Below are 24,149 nucleotides of genomic sequence, written 5' to 3' on the forward strand. Positions count from 1 at the left end.
GCAGGCACATACCTCAGTTCCTGTATTTGACAGTCTGAGTCGTTCAGAGCCGTAGTCAGTCGTTTCATTCCCCGATCACCCAGCTTATTATGACCTAGGTCCAGTTCCTTCAGCGAACGGCTTCTACGAAGAACGGTAGCGAGTTTCTCGGCTGGAGAACATGTGAAACCGTTGTTCTTCAGACTGGGAATAAAATAAATAACAGCAGAAGAAACAAAGAGACAAATAGAAAGATTGCTAAATTTGGTTCAAACAGATGCCGAGTTACATAGCAATCAGGTACGTCATTGGATTTCTGAGAATGTCCTACCACAATTTCTGTATTGTACAATCCGTCTCTACCAGAGCGGCAGACACGAGCTCCACTCCAATATCTCCTAGTTCATTATCACCCAAGTCAACCTCCGTCAGTGAGCGATTTGTGCAGAGAGCGCAGGCGAGTTCCTCAGCACAAGCAGAAGTGAGATCATTCTTATTCAGGCTGATGGTGGAAACATAAGCAGAAAAAAATCAGAATGGGATGTCGGGAAGGTTACACAATGGGTTATTGATTATGATAGTTGGCCGGTTAAAGGTTAGCGCTGGGCCATACTGTTTTATGATATCTCATTTACGATCGCGTACTTACCGTAGTTTTTGTAGTTTGCACTCGCGGCGCCCCAGAGCCGCAGACAATAGTTTTACTCCGCAATCCCCTAGTTTGTTATAACCCAGCTCCAGCTCCTTCAGCGGCGAGGTTGCAGTGGTAAGCGAGACCAGATCTTCAGCACAGCAATGTGTAAGATTATTATCTGCAAGTCTGAAGTGCAAAATAAACAAAGTGAGAGCGGAAAAATAAAGAGTGCCGAGTGCGGGACAGGAAAGAGAGCAACGGAATTATTATGAACAAAGTATACATTATAAAAGAGAATCACTAAGAACTTTTGAGTCATATATAACAGCGACAGCCCTTTCGACCCACCTACACCACATCGACCTCGTTTTCGCATCTACGATCGCTCTATCTGAAAGGGTTCACCCGAAACCCCCAGAAATTTTCGAACTCATGTTCCCAAGTCGCTATTATTTCTTGTAATATGACCTGCCTCACCTGGAAGCTTGATTCCTATACCTACCACACTCTGAGTGAAAAATGGCTCACTCTTTCCTGTTACATTGTTGCCCTCTCATATTAACGCTATGCCCATCGGTTTTTCATTTCCCTTCCCGTCGGAAATAAAACTTTGTAGCTTCACCCTGTTTTGTTCGCCTCATGACATTATACACTTGCATAAGATCACCAGTGAACATCCAAGAAATAAAGACAGCCTGACGACCCTTTCCCTGTAGCTATGGACCTCGAATCCTGCCTACATCATCACGAATCTTCCCACATTCCAAAGACGTGCGGGTTTGCAGGGCAATTGACTTCTGTAAATTGTCTCCAGAGTGTAGGATGTAAATAATCTACCCGAAGATTTTTGGTCGGGTCGGACTCGATGGCCGATGTCGCAGTAAATGGCGGGGCTTGAGGAAGTGAAGTAGATCAGAGCGATCTTGCAGCACAGCTTCATAGTTCCATGAAAGTTGCGTCAAAAGTTTCACAAGTAAAGCAGCAGCATTTTTGCAAGGAGGCTGACTGCAGGGTATTTTATTTATTTATTTATTTTATTTAACCTTTATTTAACCAGGAGAAGTCTCATTGAGATTTAAAATTTTTTTACAAGAGAGTCCTGGCCAAGACAGGCAGCAGCACAGTTCCACAGTTACAGACAATAATTAAAAAAAAACAACAGAGAACATATAAATAGAGTCACAGTCAGAACATCATCAAACAAAGCATGTACAGACAGAAGAGCCCGCTTCAACATCATTAAGAAGGGATTTAAATCTGTTTATACAAACCAGCTCCTTAAGTTTCAGTTCATTCTGCAGCTGGTTCCATGCAAAGGGAGCAGCATAACTAAATGCCCTTTTCCCCAGTTCAGTACGGACTTTAGGTACAGTTAGTAAGAACAAGTCCTCAGAGCGGAGCTGATAAGTTCCTGTGCTTTTTTGAATTACATACTTCTGCAGGTATGAAGGAAGAACACCGAGGATAGTCTTATAAATAAGGATATGCCAATGATGGAGTCTGCGGGTGGACAGGGCAAACCATCCAACTTGAGCATACAAAGTGCAGTGGTGCGTGAGGGTTTTAAAATTTGTAACAAATCTCAGTGCTCCGTGATAGACCGTGTCCAAAGACTGTAGGCATTTTGAAGATGCATTCATATATAAAACATCACCATAGTCCAACACAGACATAAACGTTGCAGCAACAAGTCTTTTTTTGGCTTCAAAAGAAAAACAAGATTCAACTAGGATGCCATGAGGATGGGAAGCAGAGCAACAGGTCAGCAAATAGATGGGTTGACGCGGAAGTGGATTATAAGGCATGACATTATCTATGGAAGGACAGGCAGGAAGAGGTTCATGGTTATGTGGAGAATGAAGGACTGAAGTACGTTTACTTCAATGCAAGGCCTATTGTGCGTAGAGCTCATGAACCTCGTCACTGGACCAATGCCTGGAATGATGATATCGTGGCCAATGTATAAATTTGGTTGCAAGAGGGACGTGATTGGCAGTTGTGCATGCCTGGGATTCGATGTTTCAGATGGCTACAAAGGAGACGATGCTTTATAGTTCCGGTAGAATATAACGGCGGTCTGCAGAGATGGCCTACTGGAGGGTACATCTACTGAAGCATTCTGCGTTCATGTCAACAATAAGAAAGGAGCAATGACTTCAATGGTATTATATTACTTGCCACCCAACAGTTAGTGAGAGATGGGTGATCAGATAGGCTGACAGATTAAGGAAGGATGCTAGAACCATCGGTTTGACATAGTGGGTGAATTTAACTGCCCCAATATTGACTGGGGCATATACGGCTCAAGAGGATTAGACGGGCAAAAATATGTAAGCCGTATCTAAATTTTCCTTAAACAGACTGAGGGTATTTCGACTTGGCGAGGGATCATACTGGATCTTGTATTGGGAAACGGGACTGTTATGTGTCTGATGTAAGAAACATAGAAACATAGTAACATAGAAAATAGGTGCAGAAATAGGCCTTTCGGCCCTTCGAGACAAGCACCGCAATTGAATATGATCATGGCTGATCATTCAAAATAAGTTCCCCTTACCGTCTTTCCCCCCATATCCCTTGATTCACTTCGCAATACGAGCTAAATCTAACTCTCTCTTGAAAACTCTCTCTTGCGGTGGAAGATGAATTTTGGATATAGTGTTCACTACTCCCTAATTTACCTTGCATTTCTGCTGACTAGTCTGAAGGAGGGTCTCGACCCGAAACGTCACCCATTCCTTCTCTCCAGAGATGTTGCCTGTCCCGCTGAGTTTCTCCAGCATTTTGTGTCTACCTTTCCTGAGTTCAAATACAGTTTTGTATGGGGAGACATCGGGATGTTGGAGTATGTTACTTAATAGGGGCAAGGCAGTTTACCGCTCAAGGATAAAGGAGGGAATATATGTTTTGAGCCGGAGAACGTATATGAGCAAACTCGTCGAAGGTAGGCTCATGGAGAGCAGGGAGTAGAAAATACGAATATGTAAGGCCAGTTTCAAATCGAGCGGGCGTTAATGCTTAGGGTCTTCAAAAGCATTAAACTCCCCGGTGCCTAATAGTACCTATCTCAGGTTATTGAAGAAACAACACGGGACATTGTGGGGACATTAAGAACGATTCTTGGTTCTGTTCAGGCCACAAGTGAGGGCCCAGCCGACTGAATAATTATCATCGCGTTTCTATTGTTTAAGAAGGAAAGTAAAAAGGAATCCAGGGAACCATAGGACAATGAGTCCGAACTCAGGGCTAGTGAAACTGCAGGAGAGATTTCCTGGAGATAGGATTTACTATCATTGGGAGCGAATTGGGTAATTAGGCATAGGTAGCTCAGGTTTATAAGGGCATGCCGTGCGTCTACTTAATTAGAGCAAGGCAGATGTTTTATGTCACGGCTGGAGCTTAGGAGGGTAGACAATCAGAACTGAGGTTTTGAGGAGCTGATAAAGCAGGTTGATGAAAGTAGGCCAGTAGATGTTGTACATGTGGACTTCGGTAAGGATTTTGATGAACTGTCTACGATACCACCTACTTTGGTGTCATCTGCAAACATTCTAATAATGTCTTGTCATTCTTATTCAAATCCATGGTATAAAATACAATGGGTGCAGCACTTGCCCCCTATAAACATGCGTCCTCAGAGACATCCAGTCCAAAAAGTAGACTTACACCACTACCCTCTGCTTTCTTCCATGAAGTCAATTCTCTATTCCATTATCTAGCTCTCCTTGCATACCAGCTGACCCAATCGTCCCGAGCAGCATACCATGAGGAATCTAATCATAGGTCTAGCTGAAGTCCACCTGAACAAAATCCACAGCTTTGCAGTCATCAGTCCTTTTGGTTATGTTTTTAAAAAGCTCAATCAAATCCGGAAGATATGATCGTCCATGTTGAACACAACGCTGAATCACCCTATCAGCCTAATTCTGTCCAAATACATTGACATGCCTTAGAGATCCTTCGGAACGATCTTCAGTAATTTATTTACCACTGATGTAGAGATGACTGATCTATAGTTCCAGGCATTTTCTCACAATTCTTATTAAGTAAATGCACAACACAAGTCAAACTCCAGTCGCCCCGCACCCCACCCGAGCCTAACCATGACACATGATTCTCAGCAAGGGTTCAAGTCTTGTAAGATTGAAGGAGGAATAAAACAAGCGAAAATGAGCGAAGGATAAAAAGAAGAAAGAGTGAATTAACAGAGAAATAAGAGTGAGCGTGGGGGTAAATAGAGAAGTGAGAGACAAAAGAAAGGTAGGCGGTGTTCCTAGTGAACAATAGAGTAAGGACATGCTCGGATAGCAATTGAGAGATGGATTAGAGAAAGCGTCAAGTTCAAGTTCAAGTGTGTTTATTGTCATGTGTCCCTGTATAGGTCAATGAAATTCGTGCTTAAGCAAAGCAAGAATTTCATTGTCCTATACAGGGACTTGTCGAGAGGAATAGAGCCAGAGGCACAATTAAACTATAACAAGACAGAGCAGGAGAAACAGCACGAGATGGTTGGGAACGTGAGAATGGAGAAAAGAGAAGATACATTGTGACGCGTGGGGGCAATACAGTAAAATGAAACAGGTTGGTGGTGAGAAATGAGAGAGACAGAGGAAACGGAAATAATGGTGAGAATGCAACAGTGAAAATGGAAATGGCGCCGTGGGGGGGGGGGGGGGGGGATACAGAATAGACCAAGAGAAATAAGTTCGAAGTTTAAGAGAAAGAAACGGTAGTGAGAATAATAAACAGAGCTGAGCAGAAAAGGTAACAAGGCAGGTAATTAGTGTGGAAGTCGGAGGGGAGAGAATGAAGAGGAACGGAGAGAAGGAGACGTGAGCAACGGATAAATGGCAGGGAATTATTCATGGGAATGAGAAGAGAGATGAAATAAAAATGATAAATGGGAAGGAGAAGGAGGCATATGAGAGGAGCAAGAGAAGTCGGAGAAAGATTGGATTCAATTAAAAACGAATGTGATTACAATCAAAACTAGGAAATCTTTGAAAGAGAAAAATAAAGGGAATGCGCATAGAGATAAAAATAAGAAGCATGAATGGCGATCATAAATAGAAATGAGAAAAAGGGAAAGACACAGCGAGTAGAGAATACGAACAGGAGAGAAAAGACATAGAGATGGAAGCTAGAGAGAAAAGACGAAAGAATGAAAAACGAGGAGCAAAAGAAAAAAATAAAGAGATAAAGGGAAGACTGGGGACGAAATACAGGATATATGGGTAAAATAATGAACAGTAGAGGAGACAAAACGAGAAAGAATAATAGTACAGCAGAGGGAAAGAAAGACCTAAAAGATAGCTGTAAACAGAATGGATAAAGGAACATTTAAAGGAAATGGTAAATTAAATGAAGTATGAAAAGCAGGATAAAATAAAATTAAAATAAGACAATATTGTGGCAGAGTGGAAGCACATTGATTTACATCGGCTCGCACATTAATACATTTAGCTACTGAAATATCCACTCACGCAACACACACGGTCTCACAACCAGTTCTTACCCGACAGTTTGTGTTTTTGACTTGGAGTCAGTCAGTATCTTCGACAGTATTTTTATTCCAGAATCTCCCAGGTTATTTCCTTCTAACCTGAACGCATATAGACAAATGTTGTGAAATAATTATGAAGGACTAATAGATCGGGTGATTGCACAGATTAATAGATTAAAGATTAATAGAACATGACGTCTGTCGTTAACATAACAAATGTGGCTGTACATTCAGTTCAATTAAAATTATACTTATGAAGAAAAGTTTTAAATGCTTTTATCGAATACGTTTAATTGCATCTCCGTCGTACAGGATTCACTGGCCATCTCAAGTATACTCCGTAGTGGTGGCAGTCATGATCGCAGATGACCATGTAATATATATTAGAAGTATTAGCGATAAAATTACAGTTTAAACCACTCAGTGAATGCAAGGTCTTGTTCGTGAATTTGCGTTAGGAATAAGTCTGTCCCTAACCCCGAAATATATAGTTTGAAGCTAAATTGCAGGTAAACCGGTACCATAGAGTAATTTCGATCGATATGTTAGTATTGGGTCTCAATTGCCATTAAATGCGTTATTCATAGAAAGCAAAGGAACATAGTGAATAGCACGTGCTGTGTGTAACTGTGACTCCATTTGCCTTAATTAGTATGTGTTTATTTGTGAATGCTTCCTTTTCGTGAGAAATAAAACACCTTCCCCATTAAGAATTGTAGAAACCACTAACTAGAATCAGTACGCGGAGAATACTGCCAAATTCGGTACCCTAGTTTATTTGTAGTGCAGTGTTTCACAGGTAAAATAAATAAAGAAACAGTGATATTATGAAAGTATTAACCATATAACCATATAACCATATAACAATTACAGCACGGAAACAGGCCATCTCGACCCCTCTAGTCCGTGCCGAACACATAATCTCCCCTAGTCCCATATACCTGCGCTCAGACCATAACCCTCCATTCCTTTCCCATCCATATAACTATCCAATTTATTTTTAAATGATAAAAACGAACCTGCCTCCACCACCTTCACTGGAAGCTCATTCCACACAGCTACCACTCTCTGAGTAAAGAAGTTCCCCCTCATGTTACCCCTAAACTTCAGTCCCTTAATTCTCAAGTCATGTCCCCTTGTTTGAATCTTCCCTACTCTCAGTGGGAAAAGCTTTTCCACGTCAACTCTGTCTATCCCTCTCATCATTTTAAAAACCTCTATCAAGTCCCCCCTTAACCTTCTGCGCTCCAAAGAATAAAGCCCTAACTTGTTCAACCTTTCTCTGTAACTTAGTTGCTGAAACCCAGGCAACATTCTAGTAAATCTCCTCTGTACTCTCTCTATTTTGTTGACATCCTTCCTATAATTAGGCGACCAAAATTGTACACCATACTCCAGAATTGGCCTCACCAATGCCTTGTACAATTTTAACATTACATCCCAACTTCTATACTATTGCTGTAGCTTTCGATAATAATGAAATAAAGAAATAAAAATTCACCTCAAGACTTGGCACTTGTGTAGTACCGCCTCAAGACGCAGCATCCCTTCGTATTGAATGCAGCAATTGCGAAGATCAAGCTCGTTTATTGTGCGACAGAGTCCAATGGCGTGCGAAAGCACTGCACAGTCAATTGGTGTGAGTGATAATGCCTTCTTTGCATCCGCATCTCCAAATGTAAGTCTTGGTACTGATCCCAATGTGACTTGTGCAACTGCAGGATTCTGAGACTCAAACAGATAGTGCAATGTGTTTAACAGATTCCTTTTGCCCCTTTCACTCCATGAGCTTCCAATCTGATTATCCACGTTCTCCTTCACCCAATCAATCACTTGGTGGATGCTTTCCTCAGGAAATTGATCCACAAACTCCATCAGCGGTTTAGATGAACCTGGGGAGGAGAGGCCAGCAACGAAACGGAGAAATACCTCAAACCGCCCATCTTTCGCGCTGTGGGCTTCAGTGAGGAGTTTCTTGATATCCCCTGGATATGGACATAGGAATAGTGCGAGTGCGGCTACAAACTCCTGGATCGTGAGGTGCGGGAAGGTGTACACCATCCGAGAGCCAGTGGTAACTGTCTCCGGAAGTTCCACCAAGAACCCGGACAAAACCTGGGAAGGCTGTAGATTGTGCTTCATCAAATCTTCATTTTGAAACACAATTTTCTTCTCAGACACTCCGATGAAGGCCATCTGACCAACTCTCAATAACACGTCACAAACATTCTTAGTCTCTGAGCTGTGTTTTTTCAAGATGTTGTAAACGTAGTAGGAATACAGTTGGGTAATTGTCTTGGGTATTAGCTTCAGGTCTCTGCCTTTATGCATGAAGAAAGGGCCCAGTGTAAGTCCCAAGATGCAGCAGTATGAGGGGTTGTAGCTCATGGTGTATAGGATCTCGTTCTCCTTCACGTGTTTGAAAACAGCTTCTGCCACCGCCCGATCTCTAAAAAAACGGTTGAAATATTCCTTCCTTTGCTCACCTACAAATCCCAGGATTTCAACCCAAACATTAATGTCCGCTTGTTCTAGTAAATTTAGTGAGGCCGGGCGTGTGGTCAACAGCACTGAACATCCTGGGAGCAACTTGCGCTGGATTAAGCTATACACTATATCAGAGACTTCACACGGCCACTCGGGATCGAGGCACATGTGTTTGGGCTCTGTCACTGCCCCTCTGTCAGCGAAATCAATAAAACCATTGAATTCATCAAAACCATCAAAGATAAACAACAAAACAGTTGGATTCTTCCAAAGCTCTTCCAGAAGTGTCGCCAGGTAAGGATAGGAATTTAATATCAAATCTTTCAACGTCACTTTGCTCCTTATGCTATTCAGGTCGCGGAATTTAAAACTAAAAACAAATTGGAAGTATGGGTAGATGGTTCCTGTCGCCCAATCATGAATTATCTTCTGCACTAATGTTGTTTTACCAATGCCTGGGACTCCACAGGCAACCGCTGAACACCCCATATTAAGTACCACAGCATCGCTAGTTGACCTCTCCATCAAACGCATTTCCCCAGTAAAACTGCTCCGAAATAACTGATCAATTCGTATCTTTTCCAATTCTCTCTGGAGATGCTGTTCTCGACATTCTTCGTGTTCTTTCCCGCGTGACAAGAGTTCGTGTTCCACGAGCTTCCACTGACGTAATGGAGAAATAGTTGTCAGTTCAGTATATCGGTCACCCAGCTGCGAAATCTCAATCTTCTCCGACGTCAGGATTGTTTTCAATACAAGCATCTCACTTAGCACCCGGAGGTTTTCTTTGTGTTTCATCTGAACATCTTTGATGAGACAAAACAGAGATTTACCACATCGATGGCTTGTAAATTACAATGCTATTTTAAGGCTGTGGCGGGACCAATGGCAGATAATATTACTCCTAGTCATTGGTACTCAACTGGTCGTTAATTGTAATATTGCTTTTAAGCAAGGATTTGAGGATAAGAGCAGGAAGGTGCTGCTGCAGTTGTACAGGGTCTTGGTGAGACCACACCTGGAGTATTGCGTACAGTTTTGGTCTCCAAATCTGAGGAAGGACATTATTGCCATAGAGAGAGTGCAGAGAAGGTTCACCAGACTGATTCCTGGGATGCCAGGACTTTCTTATGAAGAAAGACTGGATAGACTCGGATTGTACTCGCTAGAATTTAGGAGATTGAGGGGGGCTCTTATAGAAACTTACAAAATTCTCAAGGGATTGGACAGGCTAGATGCAGGAAGATTGTTCCCGATGTTGGGGAAGTCCAGGACAAGGGGTCACAGCTTAAGGATAGAGGGGAAATCCTTTAGAACCGAGATGAGAAAAACATTTTTAACGCAGAGAGTGCTGAATCTCTGGAACTCTCTGCCACCTGAAGGTTGTTGAGGCCAGTTCATTGGCTATATTTAAGAGGGAGTTAGACGTGGCCCTTGTGGCTAGAGGGATCAGGGGGTATGGAGAGAAGGCAGGTACGGGATACTGAGATTGATGATCAGCCATGATCATATTGAATGGCGGTGCAGGCTCGAAGGGCCGAATAGCCTACTCCTGCACCTATTTTCTATGTTTCTATGTTTCTATATAGCAACATTTTTATAATGGTTTTGTTCTACAATTGATAAATGCCCACACATTAATCTATGCTTTTTTTCCTCAAATTTCTATCTCCTTCACTTGCTTTATTCTATTCCCTCCTGTCGTTCCCGACTAGGCGGATCCCTCAGCAGGTCTTCACATTCACCACTAACGCTTAATTTCACACGTCTAACCTCTACTGCGGTTTCTATTCTACTTTTCACTCTCATTTCTGCTTGTTTCTTCCGAAAACACCATTCACGTCTGTACAGACCCTCTCAGCTCACGCTGCACACCGCTTACCCAGCTTCACCAAGCCCCTTCTACTCCTTCTCCAGTCAGCTTCCTCTTCCACTCGCTCACACACCTATATCGTTCAACTAGACTTCACTAATTTCACCCACTACATTATCTCGTCTTCTCATATCTATCTCCATTTCTCTTTCTATGCCCGCATTCTTCTTATCCTTTTCCATTCTCCCCTCCTTCATAGAGCATCCCTCCTCTTTGAATTTAATTTTGTCCTACATTTAGCACTAAGATTTATCCATAAACTCGTTCCGTATCTCCCATATATTTATACCCCCCCTTCTAATCTTCACGCCAGACTCCACCCCGTGCCGCCCATTTCCTTTGATCTCCACCACCTCCCACACAGTTCTAGATCTGTGCTCCCACTCTCGCCTGCCCCTTCTGCCTATTCCTTAATGACCCTCAACGGAGCACAGATGGCACTGCAGTGATGTTGCTTGAAATGCTACGTTCCGCCGCGCTCTTCGCATAATTATCAGTTTCTACAGATGGAGAACTGAAGTGCCAACGAGATAAAAATTAAAAGGAATAACAGAAGATGCTAGAACAATTATGTACCAACGCAAAAACAAAAACTACTCAGCAGATTAGACAGCAACTGTGGAAATGTGTGATGAATGGACTCCGATATGAACCAGGAACTCCTTTTCTCGTTCATAAATGTTGCATCATCCGCGAAGAGTTTCCAATATTTTTCTGTTACCATTATTTCTATCATCGATTATTTGACAATCGACATGAAATTCTGCTGGCGTATGGCCGATAATGTAAAACATGCAGATAATACTGGAATGAATTAACTAAACCACGGGATTGATGCAACGAAAGGTGAAGGGAAATTCTTCTATTTGGCATATTTGGAGATGATTAGCTCCATGTCTGATTGACACCCTTTAGGGACATTTTATCCCTCTTGGTCATGGAAGGGAAAGCATTATTGTTTATTGGTAAACGGCAGCGCTTACAATGTAAGTGGTCCTTGCCCATACAGTTCAAAATGTACGGGAGAATTTAATCTGAGCTGTTGGCGGAGTCAGCAGGAGACAGAGCAGGTGGGAAGCGGCTGTTAAACGGGAAACATAGAAACATAGAAAATAGGTGCAGGAGTAGGCCATTCGGCCCTTCGAGCCTGCACCGCCATTCGATATGATCATGGCTGATCATCCAACTCAGTATCCCATCCCTGCCTTCTCTCCATACCCCCTGATCCCTTTAGCCACAAGGGCCACATCTAACTCCCTCTTAAATATAGCCAATGAACTGGCCTCAACTACCTTCTGTGGCAGATAATTCAACAGATTCACCACTCTCATTTTCTCATCTCGGTCCTAAAAGACTTCCCTCGTATCCTTAAACTGTGACCCCTAGTTCTGGACTTCCCCAACATCGGGAACAATCTTCCGGCATCTAGCCTGTCCAACCCTTTAAGAATGTTGTAAGTTTCTATAAGATCCCCCCTCAATCTTCTAAATTCTAGCGTGTACAAGCCGAGTGTATCCAGTCTTTCTTCATATGAAAGTCCTGCCATCCCAGGAATCAGTCTGGTGAACCTTCCCTGTACTCCCTCAATGGCAAGAATGTCTTTCCTCAGATTAGGAGACCAAAACTCTACGCAATACTCCAGGTGTGGTCTCACCAAGACCCTGTACAACTGCAGTAGAACCTCCCTGTGCTTATACTCAAATCCTTTTGCTATGGATGCTAACATACCATTTGCTTTCTTCACTGCCTGCTGCACCTGCATTCCTACTTTCAATGACTGGTGTACCATGACACCCAGGTCTCGTTGCATCTCCCCTTTTCCTAATCGGCCACCATTCAGATAATAGTCTACTTTCCTGTTTTTGCATTTTTCTGTCAGATCCCTTTTTCCTTCTATATTCCAGTGACGAAAAGCCACAGTCGATCTATTCTTTCATTATTAAAAAAAGTCAAAGACAGCCTGAAACACTTAACTCTTCCATCGGTAAGTTTGTCTCAAAAGTATGTTTTAATATGTCTTCACATGTTTTATGTGGGTGTGAGGGGTGGGGGGAAATCGGGGGGGGGGGGGTGTGGGGGGGGTGTGATCGGGGCAAACCTTTTTCAGCTACTACCTCGACGGAGATGTAATTTTTCTCCCTGTCACATCTTCGTCCCCCCTGCGACATAACAACGTGGAATGGTCTGGCCTTTCCTGGAGACCGGCCCGGAGCTTCAAGCTGCGGGCGAGGCGCGTACTTATCATCGCGGATACTGTGATCCTTTGCAGAGGAACGCCAGTGAAGGGGCTCCGTACCCTGGGGCCTGTGAACTATAGCACCGTGAAGCTGCGGTCTACGGTAAGAAGAGGCCGAGTCGGGAGCTCCATGCAACGGAGTGTTCAGATCCATCCCGACGCCGGAGTTTCGATCATCCCGACGCGAGGGCTTGGACATCGGACCGTCGGCAGCTGTACTGCGGGGAGTTCAAAGGCTCTGACCATGGGTGAACAAAGGAGGAAGTTGAATGAACTGTATTGCCGAGGATCCAGTTGCAGAGGGATGCGCAGAGACCTAGTTCTGCGAGTTTGGGCACCGGTATAATTGATGCCCTTTTAAAGCAGGTGGGGACCTCAGACCTCAGAAGTGAGAGGTTGAAAATGTCTGTAAAAACTCCAGCCAGTTGGTCCGCACAGGTTTTTAGAACACGACCAGGTATACCATCAGGTCCAGGTGCTTTTCGGGGGTTCACCTCTCTGAAGGATTTCCTGACATCGGCCTCTGTGACTGAGACTGAAATGCCATCACAGCGAATGGGGGATCGGGAAGGCACATCAGTATCAGTATTACCTCAGGACCAGGCGGGTAAATGAGATTTTTCTGGACGGGACCGGAAATACAGTAGACACAAAATGCTGGAGTAACTCAGCGGGCCAGGCAGCATCTCTGGAGAGAAGGAATGAGTGAAGATTCGGGTCAACAACCTTCTTCAGACTTTGAAGAAGGGTCTCGCCCGAAACGTCACCCATTGCTTCTCTCCCGAGATGTTGCCTGACCCGCAGAGTTACTCCAGCATTTTGTACCTACCTTCGATTTAAGCCAGCATCTGCAGTTCTTTCTTACAGCTTAAATGCAGCGCTGCACGGCGTCGTCGAGAGAGAGGGGGAACAGCCTGAGGTTGTTGTGCAAATTTGCACAAATGCTATAAGTAGGATGAGGAAGGTTCTACAACGCGATGTTAGAGAATTAGGTAAGAGGCGGAAAAGCAGGACCTCCAGTATAGTTATCTCAGGTTTGTGTCCAGTATTTCGTGCGACTGAAGGCAAAAACAGTAAATAGGCAAAATCAATGTGTGGCTAATGAGCTGGTGCAGGGTGCAGGGATTTAGATATCTGGACTATTAACCATATAACCATATAACAATTACAGCACGGAAATAGGCCATCTCGGCCCTTCTAGTCCGTGCCGAACACGTATTCTCCCCTAGTCCCATCTACCTGCACTCAGACCATAACCCTCCATTCATTTCCCGTCCATATAACTATCCAATTTATTTTTAAATGATAAAATCGAACCTGCCTCCACCACCTTCACTGGAAGCTCATTCCACACAGCTACCACTCTCTGAGTAAAGAAGTTCCCCCTCATGTTACCCCTAAACTTCTGTCCCTTAATTCTCAGTCATGTCCTCTTGTTTGAGTCTTACCTACTCTCAGTGGGAAAAGCTTATCCACGTCAACTCTGTCTATCCCTCTCATCATTTTAAAGACGTCTATCAAGTCCCCCTTAACCTTCTGTGCTCCAAAGAATAAAGACCTAACTTGTTCAACCTTTCTATGTAACTTAGTTGCTGAAACCCAGGCAACATTCTAGTAAATCTCCTCTGTACTCTCTCTATTTTGTTGACATCCTTCCTATAATTAGGCGACCAAAATTGTACACCATACTCCAGGATTGGCCTCACCAATGCCTTGTACAAATTTAACATTACATCCCAACTTCTATACTCAAAGATTGGAATCTCTTCTGGGGCAAGGGTGACTTGTACCAAAAGGACGGGTAGCACCTTGACTAGAGGGTTACCCAACGTCCTGGTGGGCATGTGTGCTAATGCTACATTGGAGGATTTAGACTAGATTGGCAGAGGGATGGGATCTCCTACAGGACAGAGGCAGGTGAGAGGTTCGTATCCAGGGTGGTGAGGGAATGGTTATTGAACATAATGTGTCAGTGAAAGGCGGAGTGTGGGAAAGGGTTCATTTAAACTGCACGTATTTTATTGAAAGGGGCCTGACGGGTAAGGTAGATGAGCTTAGGGTATGGATAGGTAGGAGCGACAGCGACGTTGTAGCCATTACCGACCCTGATTAGGGGAGGGGCGGGACTGGCAGCTCAATGTTCCGTGATACAGGAGCTTTAGGAGAGACAGGCGTGAGGGAAAAAGAGGAGGGGGTTGCATTGTTGGTTAAAGACGATGTCACGGCAGTGGTCAGAGGTGACATGATGGACGGTTCGAGTAGTGAGGCGATATGTGTGGATCTGAGGAAAAAGAAAGGAATGATCATCTTGTTGGGAGTGTACTACAGACCCCCAATAGTCAATGTGAATTAGAGCAAATATGCCAGTAGATTTCAGACAAGTATATCTATAACTGAGGTTGTTGTAAGAAACATAGAAACGTAGAATATAGGTGCAGAAGGAGGTCATTCGGCCCTTAGAACCAGCACCGCCATTAATTGTGATCATGGCTGATCGTCCCCAATCAATAACCCGTGCCTGCCTTCTCCCCATATGCCTTGATTCCACTAGCCCTTAGAGCTCTATCTAACTTTGTCTTAAATCCATCCAGTAATTTGGCCGCCACTGCCCTCTGTGACAGGGAATTCCGCAAATTCTCAACTCTCTTGGTGAATACGTTTTTTCTCATCTCAGTCTTAAATGGCCTCCCCTTTATTCAAAGACAGTGGCCCCTGGTTCTGGACTCGCCCAACATTGGGAACATTTTTCCTGTATCTAGCTTGTCCAGACATTTTATAATTTTATATGTTTCTATAAGATCCCCCTCATCCTTCTAAACTCCAGTGAATACAAGCCAAGTTCAATGTTTTCAATCTATCCTCATATGACAGTTCCGCCATCCCAGGGATCAATCTCGTAAAATCGCGCTGCACTGCCTCAATCACAAGGACGTCCTTCCTCAAATTAGGAGACCAAAACTGCACAACTCCAGATGTAGTCTTACCAGAGCCCTATACAACAGCAGATGAACCACTTTACTCCTATACTGAAATCCTCTAGTTGTGAAGGCCAACATTCCATTAGCTTTCCTCACTGCCTGCTGTACCTGCACGCCAACTTTCAGTGGCCAGTGTACAAGGACACCCAGGTCTCGTTGTACCTCCCCCTTCCCTAACCTAACCTAACCCCATTGAGATAATAATCTGCCCCCTTGTTTTTGCCAAGAAAGTGGATAACCTCACATTTATCTATATTATACTGCATCTGCCACACATCTGCCCACACACTCAACCTGCCCAGGTCAAGCTGTAACCTCCTAACATCCGCTTCACAGTTCACACTGCCACCCAGCTCTGTGTCATCCGCAAACTTGCTAGTGTTGCTCCTAGTTCCCACTTCCAAATCATTAATATATGTGGTAAACAGTTGCGGCCCCAACACCGAGCCTTGCGGCACTCCGGTGGCGACATGTTTTGTTAGCAGTCGCAAACTTTCTAGCTCCGCTGAAAAAATCGCGATTTTTCGCGTTAAAATCGGGTCTGGAGGTCGGGACCGTTTTTAAAAACTTACCGGAGTCTCATGTCGCGGTGCTGATGACGTCATCAGTAAGCGCCGTGAATTTAACGGAGGGAAAGGCATTTTAAATGAAACACACGTCACCAGGTCAGAGCCCACAGAGGAAAGTCACAAAACAACTGCTGAAGACTCAGGAACATCAAGAAACTGCAAAACAGACCTCTGGAGTGGATTCTGCAATGGCTACACGATCTAAGACTGAGATGACCACAAAAGAGAAAACCGAAATGGAGGAGTTAAAGAACTCGGTAAGAGATTTGAAAAATGATTTGAAAGCTGGAAACTTAAATTTGATGGAAAACATACAATCTATTAATGCCGGTAATGAAAAAATACTTGCGGGCATTGGTGCTCTGCAAAAAAAAGTTGATGATGTGCAAGAAGAATTAACGGGGAAAATTAATAAGGTGGCAGAAGAGACCACAAAGATGTTTGAGGCTGTGCATGAAACTGTTTCTGCAAATGTAACTGCAGTGAAAGATATGAAAGCTGTTGTGGAAGAGATGCAGACGATGAAGTTAGAAATAGACAGCCTCAAGAGCCAACTTACAAAAGTTTCTGATAAATATGTTGACCTAGAAGCTCGCTCAAGACGTCAAAATATACGAATACGTGGAGTAAAAGAGGGAGCTGAGGGGGACAATGCTCGTGAGTACACTGCCAACCTAATTAAACACGTGCTCAATCTATCTGAGGCACCTGTAATTGAAGAAGCACATCGACTACCCAGATTTAAACCAAGATCTCAAGGAGAACATGCCTACCCACGACAGATCATAATCAAACTTCGGGATATCCCAACAATGGAAGCGCTGATGAAAAAGATCAAATACGGAGAGAACATGATGTACAGAAATGATTCTATTAGACTCCTACGGGACTACCCTCACGAGATTGTGCTAAAGAGAAGAAAGTTCTCACAGACCAGAGAAGCTCTTTACGAGGTCAAGGGTGTCAGATGTGGAGTGTATTATCCGGCCAGAATGCGTATTACTTTCATGGGAATCTCAAAAACATTCATTAACTCGGTAGAATCTCTTAAATACGCTCAAGAAATCGTGGCCAAGGCAGCAACAATTGAAGATTGATCACCAAGACGTCATGAACAAATTAATTTGCTTATTCCCCCAACAAGAATATCACAAGAAAAGTGAAATAAGCGAACAACACCAATCTTTAAAAATTACTACACGCAACAGATTTTCCACGAGACGTGTCTAGACATTATTATCTCGCCTTGAACATTGCGGAATCTAACTCAAGGACATTCTGTGCTCAAATGAGGAAAGACTGATAAAATGGGAGTGAATCTGCTGAGCTGAGAGCGAAAAACATCACATGGCTTATATAGTTTTACAAAAAATTGAGAATTAATAATAATTAATAATTAACAATACTAATATAGAAATAGCAACTGAAACTGATAAAAATGTGTTGCCTGCTTTATAACGCAGACAACCGTAATCACATATGTTCCGCAGCTCGAGTGGGGAGGGGAGGAGACTCGGGCACCTGGCATAATTCCAGGAGCCTGACTTCGGTTAACCCTTTCAGCGAACAACTCACTTTTAACAATACTAAAACCAATTACAAATAGTTAAGAGATAAAGAGTGAGGAATATATGTAACTTAATACATGATTAGATTTGATAAGTCGGAATGAAACATATATATATATACTGCAACTGGGTGAAATAGAACTGATTTGGAAACGGTATCGACCCCCTAGGTTTTGGGTAATAAAGGCAGCGGAGCTAACCTTATAACATCTACGCCGGAAGCGATATCGATGTCGTACCCCACAGACGAGTGGGTCACTCACTATGGTGTCCGAAACTCAGACACCGTAAATTTATTTGATATACTTTTTTTTTATCACAATATGTCACATCTATGTGTTTTCTTTTCAAGGACAATCGCAGAGGGGAACTACCAAGGAAGTCTATATTATAAATGCTCCCAAAATAACCAGAGTCCTGAGGTATGAATGCACCATAATAAATAAGGTCATCAAAATAGGTAGAAATGTATGACGACAATCAAAAGAAAATGGGAGGAATCACACTATGTAGTTGGAATATAAGGGGTATTAATGAACCTATTAAAAGGGGCAAGATACTAGCTCAGTTGAAATCATACAACACGGATATTTCGTTTCTACAGGAAACGCATCTTAAACATCAAGATCAGACGACACTGAGGGCGAACTGGATAGGCCAAACATTTCACTCTTCATTCACTTCCAAATCTAGAGGTACCGCTATCATTATTCGTAAAGGAATTCCATTTAAATCAAAGAATATTATTTCAGATAAGGAAGGGAGATACCTTATAGTAGCAGGAGAGATCAATAATATGCCAATTACGTTGGTAAACATATATGCGCCCAATTTTGATAACCCTCAATTTTTTAATAAAATTCTGAATATAATTGCAGAATGTAATTATCAAAATGTTATAATTGGAGGAGACTTTAACTGTGTTTTAGACCCTTATCTAGATAAATCGATGCAAAAACCTAAAGGTAATAGGAAATCTAAAACCAGTGAACTTTTACATACATATATGGAAAACACAAATATAGTAGATGTGTGGAGGATTGCAAACCCGACGGGAAGGGATTATTCGTTTTATTCAACGGTGCATAAAACATACTCACGGATAGACTATTTTCTTGTGGATACAAAATTAATTCCGCACACTATGAACCCTAAATACCACACTAATGCGATCTCAGACCACTCTCCGTTAACTTTTGTTTTAAAACTAGAAGGAATGTCTATGAATAAATCGTTCTGGAGGTTTAACTCGCAAATTTTAAAAGACCCACAAGGGAGTATATATCTAAAAAAACAGATGGACCTATTTTTTGAGATAAATGATACACCAGATATATCCCCCACGCTATTATGGGAATCCTTCAAAGCATTTATTAGAGGAGTCATTATTTCATTTCAAGCTTATCAAAATAAAAAGAATAAGAATGAACAAAGACATTTAGAAGAACAAATAAAACAATTAGATACAGACAATGCTAAAGATCCAACTATGGATAAACATAATAAAATCCTATTATTGAAATTCAAGCTAAATAAATTACTGTCAGAGAAAGTTATAACATTATTTCAAATCACAAAACAAGAACACTTCGAATTCGGGGATAAACCCCACAAACTTTTAGCACGCCAACTGAAAAAACGGGAAAAAGAGAATGCAATATTAAAGATTAAATCAGATAGAGGGGAATTATTAACATTACCCAAGGATATCAATAAAAGATTTGCTCAATTTTACCAGAATCTATACACATCTAAAACGTTAATAGACAATAATAAAATTTCAGAATTTCTAGATAACTGTAACCTACCACAATTAGAACTGAGGGAACAAGAGGAACTGGGAGCACAAATTACTTCTAAGGAGATAGAAGACACAATAAAAACACTAAAGAATGGAAAAACACCAGGACCAGACGGATTCAGTAATGAATTTTATAAATCTTTTTATGACATAGTTACTCCACGATTACAGAAAATGTATACATATGCTTTTAAAGAGCAAAGCTTACCTGAAACACTAGCAGAATCAACGATCATATTAATACTTTAAAAAGATAAAAATATAGAAGAACCAGGTTCATATAGAGCTATCGCTTTGTTAAATACGGATCAAAAAATAATAGCGAAAACACTAGCCAGTAGACTAAGCAGGTATGTTAGTAGACTAATAAATGAGGATCAAACAGGATTTATACCTAAGAGACATTCATTCAATAACTTGAGACGTTTGCTTAACATAATGCACTCACATAAATCTCACGACCAAGAGTTAGCTATCATCTCACTGGACGCAGAAAAAGCGTTTGATCAAGTAGCATGGGATTATATGATTAAAGTATTGCAAAAATTCCAATTGGGAGAGAACTTCATTGCATGGATAAAACTATTATATAACAAACCTACGGCTAGAATACTAACTAATAATATATTATCCTCGAAATTTGAACTATCAAGGGGCAATAGACAAGGTTGTTCATTATCTCCGCTGTTATTTGCTTTGGTAATTGAACCCCTGGCTGAAAAAATAAGAACACACCTGGATATTTACGGTTATAATACAAAATATTCAAATAACAAAATATCCCTATATGCCGATGATGTACTACTGTACATCACAAAACCACAAATTAGTATACCGAATATATTAAATTTAATTGAGGACTTTGGATCCTTTTCAGGATATAGAATAAATTGGAACAAAAGTGAAATTATGTCGATAAAACCAAAAGACTCAACACATCTCAGGAAATTCCCCTTTAAAATAGCTACAGAAAAATTCAAATATTTGGGAATTGAAATTACTAGAAATTACCAGGATATGTTTAAAGCCAATTATAATCCCTTACTTAAGAAATTAAATAATTTGATTAAATTCTGGAAAACACTTCCGATGTCCTTAATAGGCAGAATAAACGCTATAAAAATGATTTTCTTACCACAAATTCTATACATATTTCAATCAATACCTATATATCTCCCAAAAAAGTTTTTCAAAAAATTGGACTCAGACATTACAAATTTCATATGGGATTATAAACCCCATAGAATACAAAGAACACACCTTAATAAATGAAAAGAGTGGGGGGGTCTAGCGCTCCCTAACTTTATGTATTATAATTGGGCAGTAAATATTAAAAATATGATTCACCTGCTGGACAATTCTGCCCAGCAGGCGGACTGGATTGTAATGGAAAAAGGGGACTGCTCCCCGAGTAATATAGGAGCGATTATCCTCTATCAATAAATCTGAATAATAAAAATTATAACAAAAACCCAATTATACATAGCACAATTAGAACATGGAAACAAATAAAACAGAATCTAAAATTAAGAAACCTATCTCTCTCAATACCAATAGCCAATAACCCATCGTTTAAACCATCAATCATAGACAAATCATTTATACAATGGGAAAGAATGGGAATCAAAACGCTCGAAGATCTGTATGAAGTGGGAAAATTACTATCATTTCAACAACTACAACTGAAATATAATTTGAAAAATAACCAATATTTTAAATATCTTCAAATTTGTGATTATTTGAAAAAATACACAAAAGACTATCATAATATGCCTTCCGACTTACTGGATGAAGCAATGAAGACAAAGGCGGAATCAGCTAATTTAATATCGTACTTATATAATATCATTTTAAACATAGAAATACCCACAACAGATGGAATTAGAAGAGACTGGGAACAAGAATTAGCTATAAAAATTTCAAAAGAGAGCTGGGATAATCATTTACTACAGGTGCATAAATGCTCGATCAATGTACGACATACGCTTATCCAATTCAAAACATTACATAGACTATATTATTCAAAAACTAAATTAAATAAAATATTTCCTAATGTTTCACCAATCTGTGATAAATGTCTGTGTCAAGAAGCTACCATAACGCACTCTTTTGTTTTTTGTACAAAAATCCAAAAATTCTGGCATGGAATATTTGATATTTTTTCAAAATTAATTAAAATAAAACTGGTGCCAAAACCAGAATGGATCATTTTTGGGATATCGGAAGGTATCCCTGAATTAAACGTGTATCAGAAGAATTTACTCAATTACGGGCTAATAATGGGAAAAAAGCTCATACTTAAATTCTGGAAAAATGCGCCCACACCAACAATAAAAATGTGAGATCAAATATGTTTGAAACATTACATCTGGAAGAGATGAGATTCCTCTTAGCAGGTAAAGCAAACCAATTCCAAAATACGTGGTCTACGTTTATGGACCTATTACAAGCATGAGGTGCAATAGTAAATTTTAAAAATAAATAAATAAATAAATGGTATCAGGACCTGGCATTGGGAGGTAAAACAACAAAAACAGACTTGGTTGGTAGTCTTTCTGCGGAGTTTAATGTTATAATAGAGCGATTGTCCTTACTTTCTTTTTCTTTCTTTTCTAGGGTCTACTTTCTTACTTTACTTCCTTCTCTAACTTCTTTTCTAAGGGGCTTTCTTTTCCCAACACTCTTGCACTTCACGACTCTTGCGCACCTTCTTTACTTTCCTTACTTCTATCTTTTTCTTAAAGCTTAAAAAAAAAATGAAGCGGTACAAAAAATGTATTAAGATATATGTGTTGTGTGTTATTGTAATTTACCGTACTTCTAATAAAAATAATTTAAAAAAAAAAAAAATAAAAAAAAATAAATAAAAAAATAATTGACTCCAGCATCTTTCCCCACCACCGAAGTCAGGCTAACTGGCCTGTAAATCCCTGTTTTCTCCCTCGCTCCTTTCTTGAAAAGTGGGATAACATTAGCTATCCTCCAGCCCACAGGAACTGATTCTGAATCTATTGAACATTGGAAAATGATCACCAATGCATCCACTATTTCTAGCGCCACCTCCCTGAGGACACTGGAATGCAGTCCATCAGGTCCTGGGGATTTATCATCCCATTAGCTTATCCAATACTATTTTACGCCAAATGAAAATGTATTTAAGTTCCTCTACCCCCTTAGATCCCCTGTCCTTCTGGGAGATTGTTTGTGTCTTCCTTAGTGAAGACAGATCCGAAGTACCTGTTCAACTCTTCTGCCATTTCCTTGGTCCGTATAATAATTTCACCAGCGTCCGCCTTCAAGGGACTCACATTTCACTTTGCTATTATTTTGCCCTTAACATATCTAAAGAAGTTTTTACTGTCCTTCTTTATATTTCTTGCCAGCTTCCCCTCGTACTTCATATTTTCAGCCCGTATTGCCAGTTTTGTTTCCTTCTGTTGTCCTAATAAAGGTTCCCAATCCTCTGGCTTCCAGCTACTCTTTGCTGTGTTACATATCTTTTCTTTAAGTTTTATTCTATCCCTAACTTCTCTTGTCAGCCACAGTTGCCTCCGACTCCCCTTAGAATCTTTCTTCCTTCTTAGAATGAAATGATCCTGCGTCTTCCGGATTATGCCCGTAAAGTCCTGTCATTGCTGTTCCACTGTCATTCCTGCTAGGATCCCTTTCCAGTCTACCTTGGCCAGCTCCTCCCTCATGCCTCCATAGTCCCGTTTGTTCAACTGCATCACTGACACTTCCGAGTTAACCTTCTCCTTCGCAAATTGCAGATTAAATCTAATCATATTATGATCACTATCTCCAAGCGTTTCCTTTACCTCTAGTTCTCTTATCAAATCTGGTTTATTGGACAACACTAAATTCAGAATTGCCTTTTCTCTGGTCGGCTCCGTTACAAGCTGCTCTAAGAATCCATCTCGGAGGCACTCAACAAACTCTCTTTCTTGGGGTCCTGAACCAACCTGATTCTCCCATTCTACCTGCATATTGAAATTCCACATCACAGTGGTGTTACCTTTGTTACATGCCAGTTTTAACTCCTGCTGCAACTTACACGCTACATCCGGGCTACTATTTGGGGGTCTGTAGGTAACAATGTCTTCTTGCCTTTGCAATTCCTCAACACAATCCACAGTGACTCTACTTTGTCAGTTCCTATGTCTTCCCTCGCAAGGGTCTGAATTCCATCCCTCACCAGCAATGCTACCACCCTCCTCTGCCCACCTGCCTGTCCTTTCTATAAGATGTATAACCCTGAATGTTAAGTTCCCAGGCTCGATCCTCCTGCAGCCACGTCTCAGTAATCCCCAAAATGTCATATCTACCAACCTCTACCTGAGCCTCAAGCTCATCTACTTTACTTCTTATACTTCGCGCATTCATATACAATACTTTTAATTCCTTACGCATCTCACCTTTCACATCGATCCCTATTACATTTGGCGCATCTTTCCTATCTTCATGTGAGCTTTCTTTCCCGATAATAGAAACATAGAAACATAGAAAGTAGGTGCGAGAGTA

General features: G+C 41.3%; 1 protein-coding gene across 1 annotated transcript in view; it reads right to left on the reverse strand.

Moving 5' to 3' along the window:
• Positions 1–2: 2 nt before the first annotated feature.
• LOC116977284 (NACHT, LRR and PYD domains-containing protein 3-like) overlaps positions 3–24,149 on the reverse strand; it is a gene marked incomplete at its 3' end in the record, with an annotated part of 106,815 nt that continues 82,668 nt past the window's right edge. The window contains exons 8-12 of the mRNA XM_033027780.1: positions 7,618–9,409; positions 6,129–6,215; positions 629–799; positions 311–481; positions 3–183 (exon numbers count right to left, since the gene is read on the reverse strand). Coding sequence (XP_032883671.1) covers positions 3–183; positions 311–481; positions 629–799; positions 6,129–6,215; positions 7,618–9,409 — 2,402 coding nt within the window. The remainder of the gene's footprint in view (positions 184–310; positions 482–628; positions 800–6,128; positions 6,216–7,617; positions 9,410–24,149) is intronic.

This window comes from Amblyraja radiata, chromosome 9 (assembly GCF_010909765.2).
Source record: "Amblyraja radiata isolate CabotCenter1 chromosome 9, sAmbRad1.1.pri, whole genome shotgun sequence".
Taxonomy (NCBI): domain Eukaryota; kingdom Metazoa; phylum Chordata; class Chondrichthyes; order Rajiformes; family Rajidae; genus Amblyraja; species Amblyraja radiata.